At 47.5% G+C, this 26,546-nt stretch overlaps 1 protein-coding gene across 2 annotated transcripts; it reads right to left on the bottom strand.

Annotated features, from left to right (window-relative positions):
* Window positions 1–1,513: 1,513 nt before the first annotated feature.
* ETHE1 (ETHE1 persulfide dioxygenase) lies at window positions 1,514–20,808 on the bottom strand. 2 transcript variants are annotated; one of them, XM_048501298.1, is made up of 7 exons: window positions 20,351–20,807; window positions 14,814–14,958; window positions 11,858–12,005; window positions 7,842–7,972; window positions 3,340–3,429; window positions 2,944–3,060; window positions 1,514–1,997 (listed from the first exon to the last, which is right to left on the bottom strand). In XM_048501298.1, the coding sequence occupies exons 1-7, from the start codon at window positions 20,459–20,461 to the stop codon at window positions 1,945–1,947; spliced, it is 795 nt and encodes a 264-aa protein (XP_048357255.1). In that variant the 5' UTR covers window positions 20,462–20,807; the 3' UTR covers window positions 1,514–1,944. The 2 variants fall into 2 exon arrangements, with proteins under 2 accessions (XP_048357255.1, XP_048357254.1); XM_048501297.1 differs by lacking the exon at window positions 7,842–7,972 and having other exon boundaries at window positions 11,856–12,005; window positions 20,351–20,808.
* Window positions 20,809–26,546: the final 5,738 nt, after the last annotated feature.

The raw sequence follows: 26,546 nt of genomic DNA, 5'->3' as shown, positions 1-26,546 counted from the left end.
GCATAGCCTGGACTTTGGACTTCCTTGGGTGGTCTCCCATCCAAGTCCCAACCAGGGCAGACACTGCTTAGCTTCTAAGATCCAATGACACTGGGCTAGCCTGGACCATCTAGGTGAGGGCAGCCATAGACCTGGTGTAAAATGCTGTCAAGCTTTTGATGACTTGTGGCAACCCCACAGAGTTTTCAAAGCAAGTGACATTCAGAGGTGGTTTGCCATTGCCTGCCACTGCACAGCAACTGTGGACTTCCTTGGTGGTCTCCTATCCAAATCCTAACCAGAACTGATCCTGCTGAGCTTTCAAGATCTGACATGATTGAGCTAGCATGGTCCATCCGGGGCAGGGCTAATTCTCCACTACAGAGAGGGAGAGGAGAAGACACATATCAGACCCAAACACCCTTGGATAAAATTTGTGCTCAAGTCACCTATTGCTGCCTTCATCAATAACCCACCCTCAGATTTTCTGCTTCGTGGCACGACCACAAAAGCCCTTTCTGTGGCTATCTGTTGTTCTCAGAGTCAAGCAAGAGTAGTCATAGCATCCTACAGAAGGTCTGGGGAGGGGATTCTAATCCAACTTCTTGTTCAAAGCAGGACATCCAAACCTAGAGCAATGGTGGCGAACCTATGGCACAGGTGCCAGAGGTGGCACTCAGAGCCCTCTCTGTGGGCATGCGTGCACAGAGTTTGTCATGCGGGGGTGCTTGCTTCTGAGTAAACCCTCCTAGGGTCATGATTCACCCGTTCGAAGCGTTGCACGGTTGCTTCAAAGCATGGTCTTCAAACTATGGCCCTCCAGATGTTCATAGACTACAATTCCCATGAGCCCGACCACTTGGCCATGCTGGCAGGGGCTGATGGGAATTGTAGTCCATGAACATCTGGAGGGCCATAGTTTGAAGACCCCTGCTTCAAAGCAAAGCCACTGACTATCACCACGCTTCCTCCCGTGTAACGCGTGCCTCGGAGCCAACCATTTTTCCTAAACTAAAACCTCAGCATTCAGGTTCAATTGCCGTGGTGGCCCTTTGCGATAAATAAGTGGGTTTTGGGTTGCAGTTTGGGCACTCGGTCTCAAAAAGGTTCGCCATCACTGACCTAGAGTGTCCAGATGTCCTGCTTTGAACAAGAGGTTGGATTAGATGCCCTTCATCAGACTAGAGTGTTCTGATGTTTGCCCAACCTGTGCTTGAAGCTTTGGGGCAAGGGAAATTCCCGATCCCACCCCACCCAACACACACACACACACACACACACACAGATAACTGGTTGCATTTAATTTCTGTCTTCATCAGAGACATTTCTCTTAAGGTTCAGCCGAGATCTACTCATCTAAAACTTCAGACCATTCGATCTCGCTTGGCCCCACTGGAGCAGCCAAGGCCGTGGCATCAAAGCCCGCAAGCCAATATGACTGGCGCATTGGTCTGTAGCATACCGGGCTTAATCCTGCCCTGCTCAGTTCCACAGACCTCACCAACACCTTCCCCCAGTTCAAACTCCCACAAAGTACCAACACGTGCATTTTATTTTATGACAGGAAAACCTTCCACAGACAGCGTCTCTTGGCCCACTTTTCCTCCCCAGTTTCAAAAATTCACAGTACAAAACCCTTTGGCCTTCTGATCTAATCCAGGACAGGGAAGTAGGGCTGGAAGATCTCCAGGGGTGAGAGGGAGGCAGTGCAAACTTGAAAAGTGCATCCAGGGGATTTGAGGTGGGGCTATAAACTCCTAGCAAGTACAAAATGAAGTACCAGTGAGTACCAGGAGGGGGAGCAGGTAGGCCAATTAAAATTCTTCATATAGATTCCACAACGGGAAGTCAGGAGTCGAAGGGATTCTTTTCCCTCCCAGAGAAGCACGTTGTCTTCTTTGTGCTACAGAGGCCCCCGTTTTGCTTTAGGGGGCCCGGAAACTGGCCTGGCTCGGAATGCAGTTGCTAAACTGCTGCGTCTTGGATCCCACACCTGAGGTTTGCAGGTACTGCAAAATCTAGAAGCAACAAGAGAGAAGAGACATCAGCCAGAAGTCTTTAGGCGTTTGAAAGCCAGCAAGGTATAATGGTTAAGAGCTAAAAACTACAAATCCCATCATGCTATTTCTTAAAAGGATAGCCCTTCCCACCATGTCTACAGCTAATGCATACATTTTGCCATATTTAAATAACTGAAGCCCTTTGAGGACAGCACACCGGGTTTTATTCCCCACTCCTCCACCTGAGTGGGAGACTCAGGTGAACTGGATTTGTTTCGCTGTTCAGACCCATGAAGCCTGCTGGGTGACCGTGGCCTAATCACAGTTCTCTCAGAACTCTCTCAGCCTCCCCTGCCTCACAAGGTGTCTGTTATGGGGAGAGGAGAGGAAAAGGAGCTTGTATGCCACTCTGTATCCCCTTTACAGGAGAGAAAGGCAAGGTATAAATCAGAGGTGGGATCCAGCAGGTTCTCACAGGTTCCCGAGAGTAGGTTACTAATTATTTGTGTGTGCCGAGAGGGGGTTACTAATAGGTGATTCTGCCACGTGATTTTTGCCTTAGTTACACCCCTCCTCTCAGCAGTAGCGCAGCATGGGAACTTAGAAGCTTGAGGATTTAGCTTGGGGAGGTGCACCAGCGTGCGTGGCAGCCTGCGCCTGCGTGCATCCATTTCCCGCCCAAGGACCAGTGCAGCGGCTGCGTCCTTGCCACAGCCCCGCCCAGGAATGCCCCGCCCCGGAGTGCCCGGCCACGCCCCTGTTGTGCCCCGCCCCGCCCTATTGGCGCTACGCCACAGTTTGAATCCCACCACCATGGGAACCTGTTACTAAAATTTTTGGATCCTCCCACTGGTATAAATCCAAACTCCTCTTCTGCTAAACCAGGACACCCGTTTGTGATAAAGACAGGCCCTTCTGCCCCATGGCTCTACTCAACCAGAGAGGAACAGAATCCGGTCCTCACCAATCTGCTTTGGCTTAGGCAGATTTAGATTGTTCATCAGCTCCACAAAGGCCTCCAGAGGCAGAGTGAGGCGAGGATTCAGGGCTCTCTCTTCCTCCACCGTGGAGACCGTCTGGCCTGGAAGGAAAGTGGAGCAGAGTGAATTGACAGGAATGACACATGAGGCGAGAAGTGGTGTTGCGCCAAGGGGGCAGAGGGGGCGCGAAGCACCCTGTGGGGGCATGGCAAGGGCTTTCCGGGGGCTTGGCGGGGTCATTCTGGGGCGGACGGAGGCATGGAAGGGACACACACGTGCCCCGGGCGCAGTTCCCTCTCGCTCTGTCCCTGGAGGCGACGCAAGACACCTTCCCCCACCATTGACTGCTCCCCGAGCATCCCCACAAGGCACCAATGTACCAGTGTAATCATGGGCAGGGTAGACCAGGCAGTCTCCGGGCAGCGAAAAGATCTTCTCATGGACAGAACGGTACAAAGATTCCGGGGAGCCTAAGAGGAGAGAGGAAACCGGCCGAGTCATTTCTAGTCCTTCCACGCCACTTACCAACTCAATCAGCGCACCGTATGGAATGAGGTTGTGGGGGAAAGGGGCAGAAGCCTAGACAGATTTGCTATGAACTCCAGGTGGGGAGGGGCACATTTCCGAGTGCTCCCAGGAGAAGTTCCGCATTGTCAGGATCCTGTTGGTACCACCGTATATGATTGCACTTTGGAGTTACTACCTACTTGTGCTTTCCCCTGCTGCTTCCGCTTAGTTCATAGGTGTCAAACTCGCGATCCTCCAGATGGTATGGACTACAGTTCCCATCATCCCCTGCCAGCATGATGGGAGAGAGAAATTTTTCTCTCTTTCTCACAATACTAGAACCAGGGGGCATTCATTGAAAATGCTGGGGGGAAGAATTAGGACTAATAAAAGGAAACACTTCTTCACGCAACGTGTGATTGGTGTTTGGAATATGCTGCCACAGGAGGTGGTGATGGCCACTAACCTGGAAAGCTTAAAAAAGGGCTTGGACAGATTTATGGAGGAGAAGTCAATCTATGGCTACCAATCTTGATCCTCCTTGATCTCAGATTGCAAATGCCTTAGCAGACCAGGTGCTCAGGAGCAGCAGCAGCAGCAGCAGCAGGCCATTGCTTTCACATCCTGCATGTGAGCTCCAAAGGCACCTGGTGGGCCACTGCGAGTAGCAGAATGCTGGACTAGATGGACTCTGGTCTGATCCAGCAGGCTAGTTCTTATGTTCTTATGTAGTCCATACCATCTGGAGGGCTGCGAGTTTGACACCTGTGGCTTAGTTTATTCCAGACTCCTGCCAGGAGGTTGGCAGCTCCGTTAAGACCAGCTGTGGTGGGAAGGTGGGCGGAGCTGGAGGTCTATGTACAACTGAAAGGGATGCACCGCTTTGAAGAAGCATTCCTGCTCTCTGTCGCCAGGCAACAGGATAACACGGCTGTACCCTGTTGCCAAAGCTATGACGGAATCGCTGAGTTTCTCACCAGATGGTACGGTAGAGCGGGACGAATTACTCCTACACCTTTGAACATTCCCCCGTGTTTCTCAGAACTGGCTTTAGATAGCTTGGTGCCTGCTTTGCTGATTCTTAAGAAAGACTTCCGTTACCAAGATCAGAGTCTGGTTAATGATCAAAGTCAGTTGACCTAACACACATGCATAGTTGATAAGCGCATAAAAGGGGAAAAAGTTTTAACAAAGAAAAAACTTCAGCTTCGGGGAGAAAGCTGGATTAAGCCATCTTGCCTTGATGAGCTAGCTAAAGCACTGCAGGGGGCTTGTCACAGGCCCATTTTTCATGGTCAAAATGCCCTATGGTAGATCCGGCGAGTGTGCCTGCCGCAGTGTTTTTTGCCCTGCTTTGACTCTTCACTGCTCCCCGGTTCTTCCTGGAATTTGAGGCAAGCCCGGTACTTGCATCGTGATCTCTTCCACAATGTCTTCCATGCATGTGCGGACAACCTCCATTTCCCGCATTCTGATTGGCTGAATCTCTCCCGTCCCCCCCCCCACTCACTTTCACTATTTTAGTTTTAAATTACTCTGAACACAAAACAGGTGCTGAGAATCAGCGCCCTTGCCCCCCCCCCCCCCCCCCCCCCGGTTAAAATCCTTGCGTCTGCAATGGAATCGCTGTCCTCCACCATCACCACCACCCCATCTAAAATCTAAAATCCTTCTGTGTGCGAGAGAATAGCCGCCCTCCCATTCGTGACACCTACACATGCTGCTTTTCTACTCAAGGGTTCTCCCTCCTTTCTAAAAACTAAGGTTTCTCCCTCTGTTTTTTCCCCCACTGCAATTGGGGGGAGGGTGCCGATTCTCAGCACCTGTCCATGGGTGAAGCAGGCCAGAGCGGCGAGGCAGGATAAATGGCCCCAGTTCTGCTACGGAAGAGTTTTGCACGGTTGCAGAAGCCTCCGGAGCAATGAAGGGGCATTTCAAAAGAACCTCAACCTTTGCGGTTCTGGAAATTTGCGGAGCAAAGCCAATGCCATCGAGCGGCACCAGGGCAAAAACATGGCAGGCACACAGCAGCACTGGGAGCTGTGAAGAATTCCCAATTGCACCGGGGCATTCCCTGTGCCATCAGAGGAGCAATTTCGCCATGAAAAATCAGCCATAGTTGACTGAAATTGCCCCTGGAGATAGAAAGAATGAGATGACAGAATCCTGACTTGTATCCACTCCAGACTAAATATGGGACTGCGTCTGATTTTTTAAGGTACTCCCTTGCTGATTATGTGCAAGGTATCTGCTGCACGATGGGGGCAAATGTACAGACATGTATTTCCTCAAGCCCCGCTTTTGCTTTCTATTCTCCCCGAGGCAAGCATGACCACTTCTTTCATGAATTTAATTTTGCTTCACAGCCAGATTTGCCGGTGAGCACAGCTTTGCCCTGGACCTCTTCCAGGAGCAGTGGCGTAGTGGTTAAGAGCAGGTGTACTTTAATCTGGAGGAATCCAGTTCGATTCCCCGCTCTGCTGCTTGAGCTGTGGAGGCTTATCTGGGGAATTCAGATTAGCCTGTACATTCCAACACACACCCGTTGGTGAGCTTGGGCTAGTCACAATTCTTCTGAGCTTAACGATCTAGCTTCCACACTAAGTGAGGCCCAAGTACATAGTCCAACTCTGGACTCAACTTCCATACCCCTGCTTCTGTTTGCTGATGACGCAGTTGTACTTTCCCGCTCACGAGTCGGACTAAGGAGAGCTTTAGAGTGTTGTATAGAATACTGCACACTCAACGATTTGCAACTTAACTTAGATAAATCCAAAATTGTGGTATTTACCCGCCAATGGAAGAAGCCACCAATTGGCCGGATAGGCCACAGTAGTTTCGAGCCAGGTGCAGTCATATAAATACCTAGGGCTTACCTACCATCATAGGGCCTCCTGGACACTACATGGGAATGAGGAGCCATCTCCTTGCCCAGCTAAATTAGGAGTGCCTCAGCCATTATACGCTTCCTCTATGGGAAAGGCCGAGGATACATCCCTGCAGCGTTGAGAGCATTTAATGCCAAAGTGAGTCAACAAATCCTTTATGGGATCCCCTACATCTGGATAGGGGCATGGAGCAGAGAAGGTTGAAAGGGTCGAGTCATACTTTTCTGTATGAAATCGCTGGCTTGCCCCCATTCTGTTATTCCCTATGCGACCCCTGTGCTTAGAAACGAGGCCAGCATCGGCTAGAGAAACTCTGGCCTGGTGCCGTCACGTTTGAGATTTTAGGCCAGGATTTGTTTTAATCCGGAGATGAACTGGACTATACATCCCAGGGGTAGCTCCATCCTCCCACACAACCCAGTGGTGGGTTAAAATCGAAGCCAAACTTAATGAGTTGGGCATTTCCTTGGAGGACCTGCTTGTACTAACAGAGCAGGAGGTCTATGGGGCTATCAAGAAGAGACTTTTTTTGACAGAAGGTTTCAGCAGGAAGCTAATAAAACCTGTTCCCCGATCTCTCTGGGAATACCTATGGATAGACTAGTACGGCCCATGGTACCTTTATCTCTCCTGGTTGAGGCCCGGTGGCGTAGAGCAATCACCTTAGCTAGGTGTAATGCCCTGCCTTCTTCCTTTAGCCTTGGACGCCACCTTGGAATCCCACATAAAGAAAGGAAATGCCCATGTGGCATGGGTTCTGTGGAAACAGTATCTCATATGCTGTTGGATTGTCCTTTTTATGAGATAGGTAGGAAGAAGCACATAATCCCCTTCCTGCATGGAAGTGAAGGCATTACAGAAGGTTATATATCTTTTAAACAGCCACAACTACGAGCTGTTGGAAGCGGTGGCTAAATTTTTAAATGGTGTTATTTTAACTCGTCAGAAATTGTAAAGTTGTAAAGGCTGTTATTATCTTGCTAAGCTAATCTTAAACAATCTATATGCCATTAAAGGTATTCGAAATCGAAATCGAAATTCTTCTGAGCTCTCTCAGCCCCACCTACTGTACAGGGTATTTGTTGTGAGGGGAGGGGAAGGAAAAGGAGTTTGTAAGCCCGTTTGAGTCTCCTACAGGAGAGAAAGGGGATGGATATAAATCCAACTCCTCCTCCAACTCCTTCTCCCCCTTCTCCCCTTTTCAGCCATATTCCCTAGCAAAAGAGAGAGAGAGAGAGAGAGAGAGAGAGAGAGGGGGGGGGGGGTTCAGGGATGAAATGCGATTACATTTTTGCACCCCACTCTGGATGCACCCTATGTTCTCCCCCACCCATGATCCCGAAAGCTCCACGAAGCATCCCATTGGCCTTCCCCAAACACACTTGACCACAGGAAGAATTCCTACTGTTCTGTAATCCCTCCCTGCCCCTGCAACCCATTGCCAAGTCCACTCTGCAGTCAGAAGCACCACTGCGGGGCTGTCTTACCCTGCTGGAAGTCAGTCCGCCCACAGCCCCGTATCAGCAAGGCGTCCCCCGTGAAGGCCATGCTCTTGTCGTTCAGCACGTACGTCAGGCAGCCGTCAGTGTGCCCGGGGGTGGAGTGAGCTTCCAAGGCCTGCAGAGCAAGGTGGAAGAAAGGAAAACCTCATACTCTGCCCGGAAGAAAACCCCACTGAAGAAAACCTCACCCTTTTGAATGAACTCAGCTTGCATTAACCGACTACGCTGCCCTTTTACTGTTTCATTTGCAGGGCTCCCTTGGGTTTGCCGAACCTAGGTGGCCCGTGGGAAAACCAGAATGACGGACGGCGGCACTTTGCAAGAAAGGAACTTCACAGAAGAAAAGCTCACGCTTTGCAGCAGCCATGCTGTTTTTCGACTAGCGGACTGTTAAATTGGCAGGACATTCTCAGGTTTGCAAGACCCTGGACTGTACCCTTAAATGACCCACTGCACAAGACTTCTTTTTACAAGGATGGTGTCCAGCATCTCAGCAGCCCCGTCCCTTCAAAGGCAGCACTGTTTTTAACATTTGTACAGCCCTTTCAGAGCCCCGTGTCCGTTATCCTGCTGTACCTCTTCCAATAGGCTTGTAGGTGGACTTTCACTCCCATTAGTGCAGAAGGGTTCCTATGGCAGTGGTGGCGAACCTTTGGCACTCCAGATGTTATGGACCACAGTTCCCATCAGCCCCTGCCAGGATAATTATTAGCCATGCTGGCGAGGAGCTGATAAGTATAATCCATAACATCTGGAAGAGTCTCAAAGTCCTCCCCTACAATATCAGTCACCTGCAAATCTGGACCTTCTAGATCACAGCGATCTCAACCCCTGGAGCTGGAAAAATATGCTAAGAAGGGGAAGGAATTCAAACCCTTTCTCCACAAAGGAGGAAATGAAAAGTGGTTTTTCCAGTCCTTGAAAACTAAGGAAGGGAGGGACACATAAATAAGAATTATGAAATTATGTACGGAGTGGACAGAGGACTCAATAATCTATTTCTTCCTTCTGCTATAATATTAGAATTCAGGACAACAAATACCACAGCTGGGTACAGCAAAAGGAAGTATCTCTTTGCAATATCCATGATCAATTCAGCAAATCCACTGCTGTAAGCCTTGGCAACCCTGTTTGTGCAGAAGGCTTTCAAAGGGCAACAAAAGAATCCATGAAGAAAGAGAAGAAGGAGAAGGAGAAGAAAAGAAGAAGGAGAAGGAGAAGGAAAAGAATGAGAAGGAGGAGGAGGAGAAAAGAAGAAGAAGGAGAAGGAGAGGAAGAAGGAGGAGGAGGGAGGCGGAGGAGGAGGGGAGGAGTAAGAGGAGTAGGAGTAGGAGGAGTTTGGATTTATATCCCCCCTTTCCTATGGGAGACTCAAAGGGGCTTACAAACTCCTTGCCCTTCCCCCCTCACAACAAACACCCTGTGAGGTGGGTGGGGCTGAGAGAACTCCGTAGAGCTGTGACTAGCCCAAGGTCACCCAGCTGGCATGTGTGGGAGTGCACAGGCTAACATGAATTCCCCAGATAAGCCTCCACAGTTCAAGAGGCAGAGCCAGGAATCAAACCCAGTTCCTCCAGATTAGAATGCACCTGCTCTTAACCACTACACCACTGCTGCTCCATCAGTCGTTGGTTCAAAGCAATGGAATGTAAAGCTGCCTTGATTAGATATTCTCTTCATTTCTTTTGCATGTGGGCTATGACACTGCCCTAACTAAGATCAATCAAAGACTGAGGAATATTGACTATTCAGAATTATGGCACCGTGCACCTATAATTGTCCCTCTCACATTGCTGGGGTTAGGGGCACGGTGCCCCCTGCAATGTGGAAAATCATGGAAAATTGTGAGCTGTGGGGCTGCAGGTTTTTCAGGCGGCCTGTGTGAGGCAGCGGCTATTCGGCTTCTCGGGGTGGCTTGTATTCAGCAGACGGCGACATTGGCAGCGGTGGCCCTTAAATAGTGGTGAACATGGAGGGCTTTTCATCAGCAGCCCCCCACCTTGTGATACTGGGGCTTGTTTTGGGGGGTTCTTTGGGGGTGCTTGTGTTGGAGGGTGGGATCCGATGCCAACCTGCGATCAGTCAAAACCGTGATGTGGGAGGGAGAACTATACTTTCTCTTTTCCCTTTTCAATTGGAATCGAATGTACAGGCTGCTTCCGGATTGCCAAGTATTTAAAGAACCCAACGTTCATAAAGTCCCAAAGTATCACATCTTCTTTACTAAGGCCGGATCCAAAGTTTTACCCTCTGAAATGCTTCGTGGCAGATTTGCAGGCATCCTTTAAACCTCTATCCCTCTGCTGCAAAATGCATGTTGATATAGTATAGTTGATATACTGCAATTCCTTCAGGTTGATACAAGGACAAGCTTATTCATTCCTTTCTGAAGTACGCTCCCAGTCAGTCATAAAGTCTTTATTAGACGATAACAATCCAAGGATATCACTAATGGTTGCTGAGTTCTTATCTGAGGTCTTGAAAACCTGTGTACAAATTAATGAAGATGTGCGAGAGTACAGCATATTTTTGTTGCTGTGTATGCATATGATATGGGCTGGTCTACGTCTATATTTTCTATACTGTATGATCTTGTTTGTAGACTGCATTGAATAAACTTACTATTTCCATCGGCCTGCCTATTGAATCACTAGCCCTAACCCTAATGTCCTATTCAGAAGCGTACAATAGGCTCAGAGATCAGCTTTTAGATCTAGAATTTGCAAATTTACATCCTAGCAGCCAAAGCGAACCTGCTCTCCAACACAGTTCTAATTCCCATTTGAGCAGAGGCGTATGGCCTATTATCTCCATATGCCTTACTTGAACCCATGCTTGGAGGAGGCCCTTACCATTGCGCATTTTAAAGGATTCATGCCCTCTGCCCTATTAGGGTAGGTTCAGCAATTTAGATAAATCCGCTTAAAGGTTATGCGGTTACAAAACTTATTAGTGGTTGAAACCCTGACTCACCAACTCTTGCCCTGCACCAGATTTGATAACATCAGATCCAAATATACCAACTTACATTTTTTTTTTCTTCCAATCTGGGCTGCCTGATCTGACTAGGTTATCTCTATTGTTAAACAACTCGGACCCGGTCTTTGTGAAGAAGATAAAGCCAATTTCATTAGCGAGGAATAGCTGAGAGTTCCCAGTAGAACATATTTGTTGTGTGCTCCCGGTAGGGCCCTTTTATCTATTATGTATTCGTGCAATTGTTCCCGATTTGTGTAACTCTTTCTGACTATGCCAATAAAGGCTTATGTATGTATGTATGAATAAACTTACTTACACTGCTGATGCTTTCTTACATTCCAGCCATGCCAGTCCGCATGTATCTCAGACACAGAGCAATTAAAGAGAGGCCTAAAGGTAAACACAGTGCTTCAAAAAAAAGGGGGGGAGACTATTGTACTTCACTGAAACAATACAACAAAAAAACCCTGTAACCTGGCTATAGTGTACTGCACGGGATCAAATAGATTCAAAATCTTCCATAATGGCCGATTACTCACTGCCAGCTGGCATGCAGTAGGCCCGGAAGCACATAAGGCAAGAAATCTTCTCCTGACACACTTCCTCTTTGTGGCGTGCCGAGAGCAGAGGCACACTGGGACAAGAAATCTGGTCCCAACACACCTCCTCTTTGCGCTGAGAGAGGAGGTATGTCGGGGCAAGATTTCTTGTCTGTTATCTTTCATCGTGCTTGTAGTGCTTCTCACTTTCTGCGTGGAAAGCGAGAGCACTTCTGGAGCGACTTTTTCACACCAGAGAGGGGTGGGGTGAGATTGGGAAAACAGCCAGCAGTGGGTAATCGGCCAATATATCTATCCCTTGCTCATCAACATTGACTAGTAAGCTATACACACATCATGGAGCTCCATTGACATAGAATGGAACACAATCACTGCGTGATTTTGAATCTATATCGATCCTGTTCAGTGCACTATAGCCGAGCTAGAGGCAAATTGAGTCATCTCAAAAACAGCCACTCACAAATTCCCCCAAACTGCAGGGTGTGTCCGTCCCCAATTAGGACATCTGCCGAGGCTCCGCTGTGCCGGGAGATGACGCTCCGACATCCAGGTAACAGCTGTTTCAGAAGCCCGGTGCCTGTGATGTGGTCAGCATGGCAATGAGTGTTGACTGTGCGGGGGAAACACAAGACCAAATCCTGGATCACTATAAGCTCTGGACATAGGACTGAGCACCTTTCTCTTAACTCAACAGCCTTCGGTCCCACCTCCTCATGACGCTATTGGAAATACAAGGGGGGGGGGGGACGGGGGACAGGATACTTCCTAAGCATAAGTAGCAGTGGCATAGTGGCTAAGAGCAGGTGCACTCTGATCTGGAGGAACCGGGTTTGATTCCCAGCTCTGCTGCCTGAGTTGTGGAGGCTTATCTGGGGAATTCAGATTGGCCTATGCACTCCCACACTGCAATGCCAGCTGGGTGACCTTGGGATAGTCACAGCTTTCCGGAGCTCTCTCAGCCCCACTTACCTCACAGAGTGTTTGTTGTGAGGGGGGAAGGGCAAGGAGATTGTCAGCCCCTTTGAGTCTCCTATAGGAGAGAAAGGGGGGATATAAATCCAAACTCTTCTTCTTCTTCTTCCTCTGTAAACATGCTTGAAGAATTTTTTTCTGTTCTTCCAAGTACAGAGTTGTTGTAATGTTCGTTTCCCAATACTGGGCTCCTTTGCAGGCTTGGGATGGGAAGGTAGGGTAGAAATATTTCAATAAATAAATGAAGTTTGACTAGATTTAGGAGTTTAAGGAGAGGAAGAAGAGTTTGGATTTATATCCTGCCTTTCTCTCCTATAAGGAGAATCAAGGAAGCCTGAAACTCCCTTTCCCTTCCTCACTTACAACAGGCATGCCAATGAGTAGTTGAGCTGAGAGAAGGGAATTCTGAAGAAGAACTGTGACTGGCCCAAGTTTATTCAGCAGGCTTCATGTGAAGGAGCAGGAAAACAAATCCAGTTCACCCGACAAGAGTCCGCTGCTCATGCGGAGGAGCGGGGAATCAAACCCCAGATTAGAGTCCATCGCTCTTCAGATTAGTGGTGAGGGGGGGTGGCATACAAGGAAGGGTGAGGGAGGGTGTCTCATGAGGGAGGGAGGAGGCCAGCATCTGGACGCTAGCCCACCGCCCTCCCTAGTGGGGAAGGGGGAGGAGGTGGCATGCAAGGGAAGGGGAGGGAGGGAGGAGGGAGGGAGGGGTGGCTTGCAAGGGAGGGGAGGGAGGGGAATCAAACCCCAGATTAGAGTCCATCGCTCTTCACCACTATACCACACTGGCCCACTCACCCCAACAGCACACAAACTGCCAGAGGTGTTCTTTATAAGCCTCACTGAAAAATCAAAGTGAGAATTCAGGAATCAGGAATTTCCAGTCCAATTTGGAAAGCCCTTGGATTTTCAAATGTTTACAGAGACCGATTTCGGCTCTGTTACTGTGTAAATCCTCAAGATCTGCTTCGGTCCAAAGTCCTCAGACTGCCTCATGAGGTTGCTGCTCCCCAACCACAGGCTTGTCAACAGAAGCTTGGTCCAGGAATATATGAACCTCCTGAAGGCAAGGATGGAGCATATCCAAATCCAAAACCAAAACCTTTATTAGGCATAAAACCGGTGTGTGTCATGAATTCCAAATACAATAAAAAGATCATTATTGCACAACTTGCAGTACACAGAGTAAAAAAGCAGCAACAGCTTCAGAGATTTCAGCATTAGAGTTATTTAGAAGCTTAGCCATTTTTATCTTATCAGAAAGGAGCATAAATCCTGTTGGTAATACAGTTCTCAAATCAGTTCTGATGTTGTTATATTTTGAACAGTGAAGCAGAATATGAAGAAGAAGAAGAGTTTGGATTTTTATCCCCCCTTTCTCCCTGCAGGAGACTCAAAGGGGCTTACAATCTCCTTGCCCTTCCCCCCTCACAACAAACACCCTGTGAGGTAGGTGGGCCTGAGAGAGCTCCGAGAAGCTGTGACTAGCCCAAGGTCACCCAGCTGGCATGTGTGGGAGTGTACAGGCTAATTTGAATTCCCCAGATAAACCTCCACAGCTCAGGCGGCAGAGCTGGGAATCAAACCCGGTTCTTCCAGATTAGATACACGAGCTCTTAACCTCCTACGCCACTGCTGAGAAAGTGAATCAGTTGTATCAGGACAGAATCGACAGCAACGCTCATTTTGTGGGTTATTAGAGAAGTGACCTTGAAGATGTACTGACGGAAAAGAGTTACACCTTGCTCTAGTCATGACCCGGATGGAGCATATCATTTCCTTTCTTTCTCATTTCCTCTAGCTCTCCAGAGAACATATGGAAGAACAGGAGGGGTTTTCTTGAAGGTCAATGATTTGGATTATCAGCTTCACTTATTTCTCAATTATGTATTAGCTACTGCCATCGGTTTTAACATCTATCAACTGTTTTTGTATCGGACGCTGTTTCATTGTTTAAATTGTATTGTTTTAATTGTGACATACTGGATTGATGTTTTATTAAGATGATTTTATGAATGTAAAAGTGATTTTATATCGTAACCCACCCTGAGCCCTGTGGTGATAGGGCGGGATATAAATCCAATAAAATAAATAAAAATAAATATCCAACAGCCTATTGGAAGTCTGGCTGAGCAAAAGCCCCACCAACTTCCTAAAGCATGGGTCTGCAACCTGCGGCTCTCCAGATGTTCATGAACTACAATTCCCATCAGCCTCTGCCAGCATGGCCAACTGTGGGAGTACAAGTCCAGGTGTCTTTATCTCTACCGGGCCATGCTGACAGGGGCTGATGGGAATTGTAGTTCATGAACATCTGGAGAGCCGCAGGTTGCAGACCCCTGTTCTAAAGACACTCAAGTGCCAGGAAAGATGCTGATGAGCTCCACATTGAAGACCTTTGACCTCAGTTCAGTCAGGGCCTAGAAGAGCCCAGTCTTACCTGCATACAGTAAATTAAGTCCCAGCTGCTTCACAAGTGCCGTATCTCTCCGGGCCGTCTCCAGAACTGGGTCGATCAGAACTGCCTCCTTGGTCTTTGCATCTGCCAGCAAGTAAGTGTAAGTGAAGCTTTCTGCTTCAAAGAGCTGGTGGGGAAGAGACAGCCAGTTAATGCAGAGAAAGGGAACAGGAGGCTTCTCACAGTCTATGTTCACTTCCTTAAATCCTGCCAGCCATCTGTTGACAGGTTTGGGCCACAAGATACCAATTACCTTCATTTTGGAACCACGGTTATCAGTTACCAGTTTGTCTCAGCCCCAACTCAAAGCACTCTCTTTTACCATTAAGCCCTGCACTGCTCAGCTCTCTCAGAAAGCGTTTTTTGCTCTTGCTTCACACCAAGACTTTACAATCAGCCAGTGGAACTCCGCTCCAGCGACTGTCTAAGAACTGAGGCTGGTGTTCAGTACAAGCAGGGCCTTTCGTGTGGTGGCTCCGTAGCTCTGGAATGTTTTCCTTCAAAAGGTACATCAAGTTCGGTTTCTCTTTGCCTTCCTTCTGAAGACAGAAAAGAACTTTTCGTGCTTCCACGACTTTTAAAATTAACTGGAATTACCAAGGGAGGGGAACATTTTTTTAACCTTTCCTTTCAGCGGCTATAAACTGTTGTAAAGTCTTATTATGGAAAAGGTCCCTGCCAACTGGCTTGTAAACGTTGCTTGTTAAACAGCGCGTACGTGATAAAACCAAGAATCTATGTTCCCTATGGAACATAATCATTTATAATTTTATCATTATGGAAGCTCTGAAGGAAATCTATAAGTTTATAACACAGAAAATTCCTTACGTGATAATCCAAATGATTTGTTAGATAAAGAGTCAATAAAACAAATCACATTGACTACAATCCTTGAAACTTCATTGCTTTTTTGCCATTTTTCAGCGGTACAGTTTTGGCATTTCAGTTTCTGATTTTAACAACCTACGGTATGTTTTTAATGCAAGCAGGTTTCTCTGTTCACACCATTTTTCCTGATACTGATTTTTTGACAGCAATTAAATTTCCCCCCAGCCTACAGTCCTTGGCTAACCTGATCTCATCAGATCTTGGAAGCTAAGTTGGTTTAGCCCTAGTTCCGTGGTGGCGAACCTTTGGCACTCCAGATGTTATGGACTATAATTCCCATCAGCCCCTACCAATTGGCCATGCTGGCAGGGGTTGATAAATTGATAGTATATCCATAACCTGCTATCTGGAGGGCCAAAGGTTCGCCACCACTGCCCTAGTTAGTATTCGGATGGGAAATCACCAAGGGGATCCAGGGATGCTACGCAGAGGCAAGCAATACAAACCACATTTATGCATCTCTTGCCTTGAAAGAAGAAGAAGAAGAGTTTGGATTTATATCCCCCCTTTCTCTCCTGCTGGAGACTCAAAGGGGCTTACAATCTCCTTGCCCTTCCCCCCTCACAACAAACACCCTGTGAGGTAGGTGGGGCTGAGAGAGCTCCGAGAAGCTGTGACTAGCCCAAAGTCACCCAGCTGGCGTGTGTTGGAGTGCATAGGCTAATCTGAATTCCCCAGATAAGCCTCCACAGCTCAGGCAGCAGAGCGGGGAATCAAACCCGGTTCCTCCAGATTAGATACACGAGCTCTTAACCTCATACGCCACTGCTGCTCCCTTGAGTCACTGTAACTGAGCTACAACTCAACAGCTCTTTCTACCACTGGTAAATTCCAGTCCAAACCATAGCACTTATTTAGTTCAAATTCAAATACCTTTATTAAGCATAAAAACCACCATGTGCCGAAAATTTCCAATTTACAGTTGGAGGAACACTATTGCACATCTTGTAAAACACACATGAAAAAAATATGGCTACAGCTTCAGACATTTCAATATTAGGGTTGTTCAATAACTTAGACATTTTTGTTTTATCTGAAAGAATCATGAAGCAGTCAAATCAGTTCTGATGTTGTTGAATTTCGGGCAATAGAGCAAGACGTGAAAAAGTGAATCAGCTATATCAGGGCAAAACCGACGACACTCAATATGTGGGATATTAAGAAAGTGACCCTGAAGTGTGGCTGTGGGAAAAGAATTACATCTTGCTCTTGTCATGATCCATCTAAGCCAGGGGTCAGCAACCTTTACCACCCAAAGAGCCATTTGGACCCGTTTTCCACGGCCCCGAAGATCTACTGAGCCGGAGAGAAGGCTGACTCCGCGACCTGGAGTCAGCGCGGGTCTGAAGCCCCCTCCCACTCACACCTTCCCCTTCCAAGAGGCAGCTGCTCTGGAGGGCTGGAGGGACACGCCCACGCTACCCTCCAACCTCCAGGCCACACAGAGCCGCAGTGTAAGGCTGAAAGCATTTGCGTGCACTCCGGAACCGCATAGGCTGCAGACCCTCCTGGATCTAAGCTTATAGTTAAAAAGTTGCTCCAAGTAGATAGCAGGGCAAGATTTCTGAGGGGTAATCCCAAAGTATAATGGGGACCAAGGGCTTTGTGCTTTGCTCAGAAGAAATTGATATTCCTGATCGAATAATCTGGTCTTGAGACGATTATAAATCTTCGTAGCAGTCAGCATACGTAGCGGTCAGCAAACCTGTCTAGAGCCAGACAGGTTCTTTTCCTTTCTTTAAAGGACCCGGTGGACCCTGGTGTCATCTGGGAGGGAGTTTTACCAGGTTGGGACCTGGGCTGAGAAGCCACACCTACCTCACAAGGTGTCTGTTGTGGGAAGAGGAAGGGAAAGGAGTCTGTAAGCTGCCTTGAGACTCCTTACGGTTGAGAAAGTCAGGGTATAAATCCAAACTCTTCTACACTTTTTTTCCAGTTCAAAATAATTTGAATTCCTATTTATATACGCTTACGATGACCAAATTAAGATGGTCATGAATGTTTGCACACTACCTTGTTAAAGATGTTAAAGATGTTAAAGATGTAAAAATCAAAGGTGGTCCAACAACTATTATACGGAGTTCCACTTTGGATTAATGCCTGAAATAACTCTGTTGAGAGTGTACAATTAATTTTCCTTCATAGGATATTCGGGGTCCAACATTCCGTCCCTTACACAGTTTTGTGTTTAGAATCTGGTCTGTATTGTCTTGAAACCAGAGCGTGGCTAGTCACTTTTAAATTCTGCATACAACTCTGTTTCAATTCTGCCCCTTTATGTCTCTGATCTTCTGGTAATGGAGTGGTGGGGACAAATAATTGCAAAGTTAGCCCGGCTTGGCGTCTCTTTGGAGGCTCTTCTGATGTTTACTCCCAAAGAAATTATGAGGGAAATTAAAATACAACTTCTCAACCAGGAAGAACAATACCTTCTAAGCTATGCTAAGACATCATGTTCCCCACATCATGTTTCTTTGGTATTCTGCCAAAACCAGGACAGATCGCTAAATATTTGTACCATCTAATTGATCCCAGTCAAAGGTGGGTTCTGACGAGAGCCAGATGTAACACCTTTCCATCAGCTTTGAATCAGGGACATTTCTATAACATACCTCCGTTGGACAGTCTTTTCAAACTGCTTGACTTCTGTTGAAACTCTTGAAAACATCTTGTATATCTGCCCAAAATACTCTCTGCTTAGAGATGGCTGTTCTTTCTTATCCAAGACCAACGGTCCTCTAAGTCGAACTATTATGCAACTTTTCAACAGTGATGATCCTCACACTCTGGAGAAGGTGGCTCAGGACTTATTACAGATCCTGGCCCTATGAGACTATTTTATGTATTTACAGCATGATTAACGTAGGCCTAATAAAGGTTTTTTGTTTATTTTGTAATGTGCTGCTTATTGCACAGACAATGGGGTGTTTTGGTGGGATTTCTCCAGAACACACTTCTATTATTCATTATTACGTGTTTTCTTGTATTGTTCCAAATGCACTTGTTGCTAGGGGGAGATTCCTTATTTAAAAAGTCAGCCGCTTCTGATACTCGTAAATTACGATTGTTTCTGAGTGACTTCTGCAAAGCATGCACGGTTGACGCGGCAAAATTATTTGGGGTTGATTTTCACTCCTAAATAGTTTCTCGGTGTGTGGCTTTTGGGCTGTTAAACCTGAATAAAGTGAAATTACCATCATTTAGGACAGTGATGTATGAATTAGCCTTTTTTCGCAGACCGAAAGTTTTACCCAGATTGCAACTCCGTAAACCCCACTTATTTGTGGCGGAAAATGCTGGCGCTAACACGGCAGTTTAACCTGAATACTGAGGTTTTAGTTTAGAAAAAAAATACAGTTGGCTCCAAGGCATGCGTTACTCGGGAGTAAGCTTGGTGGTAGTCTGTGACTTTGCTTTGAAGCAACCGTGCAACTCTTCCAATGGGTGAATCACGACACTAGGAGGGCTTACTCAGAAGCAAGCCCCATTGCCAGCAACTGAGCTTACTCTCAGATAAAGGATTGCACTTTAGTTCTTCGCATGAAAATCAGTGGGGTTTAACAGCGCTTAACAGGGTTACCAACACTGCTTCCCCAAAACTAGGTCTTAGGTTTAATGCTAATATTCAAGCCCAGAGACCCAGGCCAGCCTAGATGTGTGGGGGGGGGGGGGGGACTCTGTTTGACATGCGTTATAACCCACAGAGAGGGCTCTGAGTGCCACCTGTGGCACCCGTGCTGTAGGTTCGCCACCACTGACTTAGGAGCTCAGAGTAGAGGCACTGATATTGTCCCAGCTATACATGAATGTTTGTGTACCACTTAAGGGGGCAAGGGGATGCAAGACCTTCCTGATGTAAAAGGAACGGCCCCTGAACTCTGAATGAACGTTGATCTCCTTGAACTTTCCCTTTGGTGCCTACGTGCCTAAACTGCGGAAGGAAGAGTCACACCCCACCACTGTTTACTCTGAAGTCCCATTAACAGCCAGAGCATGCAAGATCACAGACTTTAACGCACGCTAGGAAACCAGAGACCTGCTGCATCGCACATCCCCCAGTGACAATTCCAGACCTACAGAGAGAGCGCATAAGTAAGCCACACACACGAACCCATTTCTTGGATAGCTGCCCAGCAGGCGGAAGTTCAACAGGCAAAACTTCCCTTCCAGTGTATGCCCATTCAGCAACCGGAATAAGGTTGCCAGCTCCAGGTTAGGAAACTCCGGAAGGTTTGGGGACGAAAGCTGGGGAAGACGGGGACCTCATGGGGAGGAAGAGGGGTGCAATGCCAGAACCCACCTCCAAAGCATCCCTTTCCTCCCGGGGATCTATAGTCTGGAGACGAACTATAATTCCTGAAGCCCCCCTTCGAAGCTGGCATCCCCAAACTTCCCTGCTGCAATGGCTGACCGGGACATTTTTAGGGGAGCTGCCGGGCGGGGGAAACGGGCACTCCTCTTAGCAGAGGCGAGGACCAGATCTGCCTGCGATTGAGCTGGGTTTAACTTAATCCGGATTAAAGAACAGTGCCGCCCCGGGGATGCGAACCTGGGGCTCAGGGCGCATCGCGGCAGGGCCGGACCTGGGGCCGAGAGGCGCGCCCCAGGTGGGCTCTTCGGGGAGGGCTCACCTGTCGGAAGAGCAGCCCCCGGCGCTGGGCGGAGCGGGCGCAGTAGCCTCGCCAGGCGACGCGCGCTGCCCAAGAGGCGGCCGCTGCGGGGCATCTGGGGGGCAGCCACATGGGAGAGGGAGGCGGACGGAGCCTTCCAGGAACCGCCGACGGCCCAGCGGCGCCCCGGCCCGGCAGATAAACCGGGAAGCGGCGGGGGGCGGGGAATCAGGGGGAGGAGCCGGGCCGGGAGGCCGGGCCTTCCTTAAGGGCGCCCCGGGGAAGGCGTTCCCGAGCCGGGCCTCCCTTTCAAACCACGCGCACCGGGTTTTGCCCGGGAGCCGCGCCCACTTTGCTTCAGGAGGAGTAAGACTTTGCAAAGAAGCGGGGCGGGGACCGACCCAAATGCCCCGTAGTAGCGCCGCAGGGTGCAGAAAGGAGATCTGCCCAAACGCCCCACAGTAGCTACACAGGGGGGGGGCAAAAGCGGAGCGGGGGAGCGGGGATCTGCCCAAATGCCCCATAATAGTTCCACCGGGAGATCTGGCTAAATGCGTCACAGTAGCTCCGCAGGGCGCAAAGGCGGAGCCGGGCAACGGAGACCTGCCCAAATATGCCCCATGATACTAATTCCCCCAGTCCGCACAGATTCTCCGCCCCGCAATGCTTTCTAGGCCGGCTGCCTGCTTGCTATTGGAGGCCGGGCCCGGTTGCCAACTTTGCAGTCAGCGCAGGGAGCTGTGCAGTTAAACCGCTCTCAGATCTGCGGCAGTTTACCCGGAATAGACGGCTGCACTTTGACGTCTCCTGTTCGTTTTGGGGACAACGGCCCTGTCCCTGGAGGGGATCACCCCACCCCCTTCCTAACCGGCCCCTGCAAAAAAAAAAAAAAGTGGGGGGGGTGGGGTTTGCCACCTTTTTCTACAGCCACTTCCGCTCTAGATTGCTTTAACAGGTGGGCCCCAAAGCGTTGCTGAATTGAACGACCATTTCTAGAAGGCAACGATTGGAGTGCCTGGGTGGGAGACCATCTTAACAAGCAGCCCCTGTTCTTGGTCCAAGAGTCTTAGACAATAAAGAAGCTTTTAATAGAGTCTACCAATAGTAAAGAGCAGCTCTTTTTTCAGCTCTTTTCTCGGCCTATAAGAAAGAGCAATAAATACGGATTTACCCGACAGTCAGAATCCTCCGACAGGGACTGAACCGTTTGCTTTCTAAAATTGCTCCGAGAAACCGCGGGGCATTTTTAAAAAAGGCATAATTTATTTGAACCTCAGTTGGGTCACCGCAAAAACATACGTACCAAGGAGTCCTCTGACTGAAAGGGGCCAAGACATAGCCCATCTGAAAAAGGGATCCCCAGCAGCCAACCTGGCAAAACCATTTGGGGAGAAAGACAAAATTAATCCTGTTTCCAAGCATAATTCATGTCTGTGTGAATTCCCTCACCTGGCTGCTTATCTACCCCAAGGTTACCCCCGGTGCACTTTTCAACACCAAGGGTTACCCGTTTCTCTTGATTTAACAAGAGCTTGCGATTCAGATGTAGTTGTTTCCAATTGGATTGCTGGACTACCATCGGGCTATAGCGTAGAAGCTCTCCTATTTGGTGAATGTTCGGGATTGCATCTATTGATACCCCTCTTTGTTTTCTATTACTTGCTACATAGATCCCCTGTCTATCCTGAGACTTTTACCTTATGCTCTGGCTATCGGTTTCCGGTTACTGTTGTTAACTATTCACATCTGTATCAGGGCTGAGGTGTAGAGTTAACCTACCTTTATTTTTTTTTTTTGCAGATTGCTCCACTAATCTTCTAAGAACATAAGAACTCAAGAAGGAACATAAGAACAAATGAGCTGGATCGGACCAAAGTCCATCTAGTCCAGCTCTCTGCTACTCGCAGTGGCCCTGGAGGTGCCTTTAGGAGCTCACATATGGGATGAAACGCAATTAGTAGCCTTCCTCTTGGCTGTTGCTCCGATCACCTGGTCTGTTAAAGGCGTTTGCAATCTCGGATCAAGAGAGGGATCAAAGATTGAGTAGCCATGTCAATCGACTTCTCTCCTCCCATAAATCTATCCGAGCCCCTTTTAAAGCTATCCAAGGTTCTTGATTTGTTCTTTGTTTTGGGATCGGAGCAGCATTTGTTAGAAACAAGGGCATAGGTTGCTTAACTTTTAGAAGTTTGAAACGCGTCTTTGTTTTTTTGCCCCAACCCTAACAGTTTATCCCCAGTTAGAATGAGAGAGCTTCGAGCTTTTGAGAATGGGTGGCTACATATTGAAAAAAGATCTTTCCTTCCAGGCTTCTCTTGGAATCCTACAAAATGCTCACCGCTCGAGGGAGATTTACCATGCGGCAAAAGAGTCTAGATTATTTTGAAGTCAAAGGTACACCAATTTCTCTAGAGCAAAGCACAAAGCTCTTGCTCTCCAATAGTCTTTAGGATTATCCCTCAGAAACCTTAACCCTGCCTATATATCTGCAATAACTTTGTAATTACAATAGCAGATGGGTCATGACCAAGAATAAGGTGTAACTCTCTTTCCGTCAGCACATCTTCGAGGTCGATTCTCCTGAGTATTCCACAGGATAAAGCGTGGCTGTCTGACCCTGTCCTGATACAGCCTGTAACACTTTCTCATATTCTGCTCCATTGTTCCAAGTACAATTCTATGTATCAGAATAATTTGAGAACTAATGATACCAATAGGACTTATGCTCCTCTCTGATAAAGGCAAAGTAGCTGAAGCTACCATTAGGCTCTAGTGTGGAAATATCTAGAGCTATTTGCTATGTTTTTGCTCGGTGTACTACAAAGTTGAGACAATAATAGTCTTTTTTATTGTATTTTAGGGAATTCTTGGCACTGGTTTTGCTGCCTAATAAAGGTTTTTTGGATTTGGATTTGGATTTGGAATTCTATCCAGGTTAGTGGCCATCACCACCTCCTGGCGGCAGTATATTTAAACGCCAATCACCGCGTTAAATGAAAGAAGTGTTTCGCTTTTATTGAGTCCCTGAATTCTTCCCCCCAGCATTTTTCAATGGAATGCCCCCTAGTTTTCTAGTGTTGGCAGAAAGAGAGAAAAATTTCTCTCTGTCAGCATTTTCTACCCCATGCGCCAATTTTGTGGACTTCAATCATATCCCCCCTCAGCCGCCTCCTCTCCAAACTAAAGAGTCCCCAACGCTGCAAGCCTCTCCCTCATAGGGAAGGTGCTCCGGTCCCTCAATCATCCTTGTTGCCCTTCTCTGCGCTTTTTCTATCTCCTCAATATCGCGCGGGATGCGGCGACCAGGAACTGGACCACAATTACTCTCCAAGTGCTGCGGTAGCACCGCTGAGTTTATATAAGGTGCATGACAATCTTTTGCGGTTTTGGTATCAGTTTCGCTTTTCTAATGGTCCCCAGCGTAGAGTTTACCTTTTTCCACAGCTGCCAATACGGTAGGTTGAACATTCCCATGGAACTATCAGCTTCAGGCGCCTAAATCCCTTTCCTGGATACCAGGCTGATGGCGCTGACCCCTGTAGCGATGTTAATGTAGAGTTTGGATTTTTTTTGCCCCTATGTGCATCACTTTGCATTTTACTGCGTTGAACTGCATTTGCCACCATTTCTGAGACCCACTCACCTAATTTATCCAAGGTCCGCTTGGGGCTCTTCGCCGATCCTTTGTGGTTCTCACCACCCTACATAATTTAATTTATCATCTACAAACTTAGCCACCACCCTTTACCCACCCCTACTTTAGGTCATTTATAAGATAATGGAGTTAAAGAGCACTGAATTCGAAGCGGATCCTTTGGGGACTGCACTCCCGACATCTCTCCATTGCTTGAGAACTTTTCCCATTTTTACTTTTATCTTTTGTTTCCCTGTTTCTCAACCAGTTTTTTTAATCCCATGGAAGGACTTCCCCTCTTATTCCTTCATTTGCTGGGGTTTTCTCAGCAGTCTCTGGTAGAGGAACTTTGTCAAAAGCCAACTTTTAGAAATCCAAGTAGACAAATATCCGCAGGTTCACCCCTATCCCACATGCCCATATTTTACGCCTCAAAGGGAACTCTAGTAAAATCTAAGTTTGTAAGACAGGAGTTGCCTCTACAAAAATACATGCTGACTCTTTCTCAGCAATGGGTCTTGCTTTTCTACATGTTTTATAATTTTATCTTCAATGACAGATTCTACTAATTTACCAGGAACAGATATCAAACTGGCTAGCCTATAATTTCCCGGGTCCCCCCTAAGATCCTTTCTTAAAGAGATTGGTGTGACATTTATTATCTTCCAGTCTTCAGGGATGGAATACTGATTTCCAGAGGATCAAAGATTGCATATTAAAGGTAAGAAGATCAGCAATTTCATTACTTACAGGCTCTTTGGAGACTCTTGGGTGGATACAGTCTGGGCTAGGGGAGTTTGGCCAACATTTAGTTTATCAATGGCTGCCAGAACTTCTTCCTTGGGTACGACTATCTTGGCTAGTTCCTCGGATTTGCATCCTAAGAAGCTTGGTTCAGGTGCTGGAATGTTCCCTCCACCTCCTCTTAGGTGAAGACAGATGCAAAGAATTCATTCAAGCTTCTCACCGCAATCTCCTATACATCTTTTAAGCACACCCACTGTTCCTTTGATAAATCTAACGGGCCAGATACCACGGCACTTGCTGGCTTCCTACTTTTGATGTACTTGAAAGAACTGTTTTATTTCTTTGGTCTTGATGTTCGCATGACCATGCTCACGTTCCTCCGCCAATCCTTTTACCTCCCCACCCACGAAGCTAACACTTCTCTTTTACCACCATTTGTATTTCCCTCCCTTGTTCTTCATCAGCCAATGCGACTGGACTTTGTTTTTCTAAAAGACAATTTTCTTTTTTTATAAAATTTCCTCAACCTCTCTTGTTAATAGCATGGTGAAAACTTCACTTTGGACTGGGTGCTGCCTTTTCTAACCTATGGAACCACATTTCAATGAGCTTTTTATTACTGTGTTTTTTAAATAACCTCCAAGCATCCCTGGACAGTTTTGGCTCTCTCTTGATTTTTCCCTTTCAGCTTCCTGCCCACTATCTCCACTTAACTTTGAGAAATTTCCTTTCCTGAAGGCGAATGTAACTACGCTAAGTAGTTGCCACTTGTTACATGCTGAGATACTGAATCTGACAGCATTGTAGTGGCTGTTCCCTATCGGCTCAACTTAGCACTGACTTCCTGCACCCAGGTCCTGGGTCCCACATAGAATTAGATCTAGGATCCCCACCTCTCCCCTGGTTGGTTCCTGAACCATCTGCTCCTATCCTGAGTCATTTAGCATATCCAGGAATGCTCTCTCCTTACTATGACCTGAACATGCATTTTTCCAGTTTATATGGGGATAGTTAAAATCACCCATTACCACTACATTTTTTTTTTGTTGGCCTCTCTAATTTCTTTTTCCGTCTCCGAATTCTCTTTTGCACTTTGGTCAGAGGGACGATCAATATATTCCTAATATTAAGCTGTCCTTCACACCTATGGTATTAGTATCCACAATTGATTCACCAGGAGAACCAGAAACCCTTGCATTATCCTGGCGCATAGCGATACTGTAGTCTCTTTGATGTAAAGAACAGCCTCCACTAATGCGCCCTGTCCTATCAACCCTATAGAATAGCCCTGGTATAACAGCAACTGTCCACTGGTTCTCCCCTCATTGTTCCATGTCTCTGAAATGCCCACTATATCAAAGTCCTCCTTCAAAGACTCTGGCCTCTAGTTTCCCCATTTTAGGTCGAGATGCTTCTACTATTAGCATAGAGACGCCTCAACATACCCTATCTGGTCCTTAACCTGGGATTTGTAATGTGCTTTACCCTCAAGTGCTTTTGGAGACACTGTCCCTTGTCACATGCACATTGCTATATTTCACTCACTTGTATGTGGTTGATTTAGAAAAACCTCCCTCTCTGCATCACCGCGGACTCTGTATTCCGAGCCGAAGTCACCTCAGCTCCACCAATGGCTTTCCCCAATTGATCAGTTTAAAAGCTATTTCCGCACCTTTTTTAATGTTGGTAGCCAGCGGCTCTGGTTCCCTCTTCGGATTTAAGATGGAGCCTGTCCCGTTTGTACAGACCCTGCCTTGTTCCAAAAGGTTCCCCAGTTCCTGATAGATCCCTGAGAACCCTCTGCCTTACACCACCTTCTCATCCACGCATTAGGAC

This window comes from Sphaerodactylus townsendi, linkage group LG06 (assembly GCF_021028975.2).
Source record: "Sphaerodactylus townsendi isolate TG3544 linkage group LG06, MPM_Stown_v2.3, whole genome shotgun sequence".
In the NCBI taxonomy this organism is placed as follows: Eukaryota; Metazoa; Chordata; class Lepidosauria; order Squamata; family Sphaerodactylidae; genus Sphaerodactylus; species Sphaerodactylus townsendi.
This window is presented reverse-complemented; position numbering and strand designations above follow the sequence as displayed.

Coding starts and splice junctions, on each gene's coding strand:
- ETHE1 (XM_048501298.1), bottom strand. CDS start 20,461: ATGTGGCTGCCCCCCAGATGCCCCGCAGCGGCCGCCTCTTGGGCAGCG. Junction 14,959..20,350: donor GGGGGCTGCTCTTCCGACAG/GTGAGCCCTCCC, acceptor CTTCCCCACCAG/CTCTTTGAAGCAGAAAGCTT. Junction 3,430..7,841: donor GCGGACTGACTTCCAGCAGG/GTAAGACAGCCC, acceptor CTCTCCTCTTAG/GCTCCCCGGAATCTTTGTAC.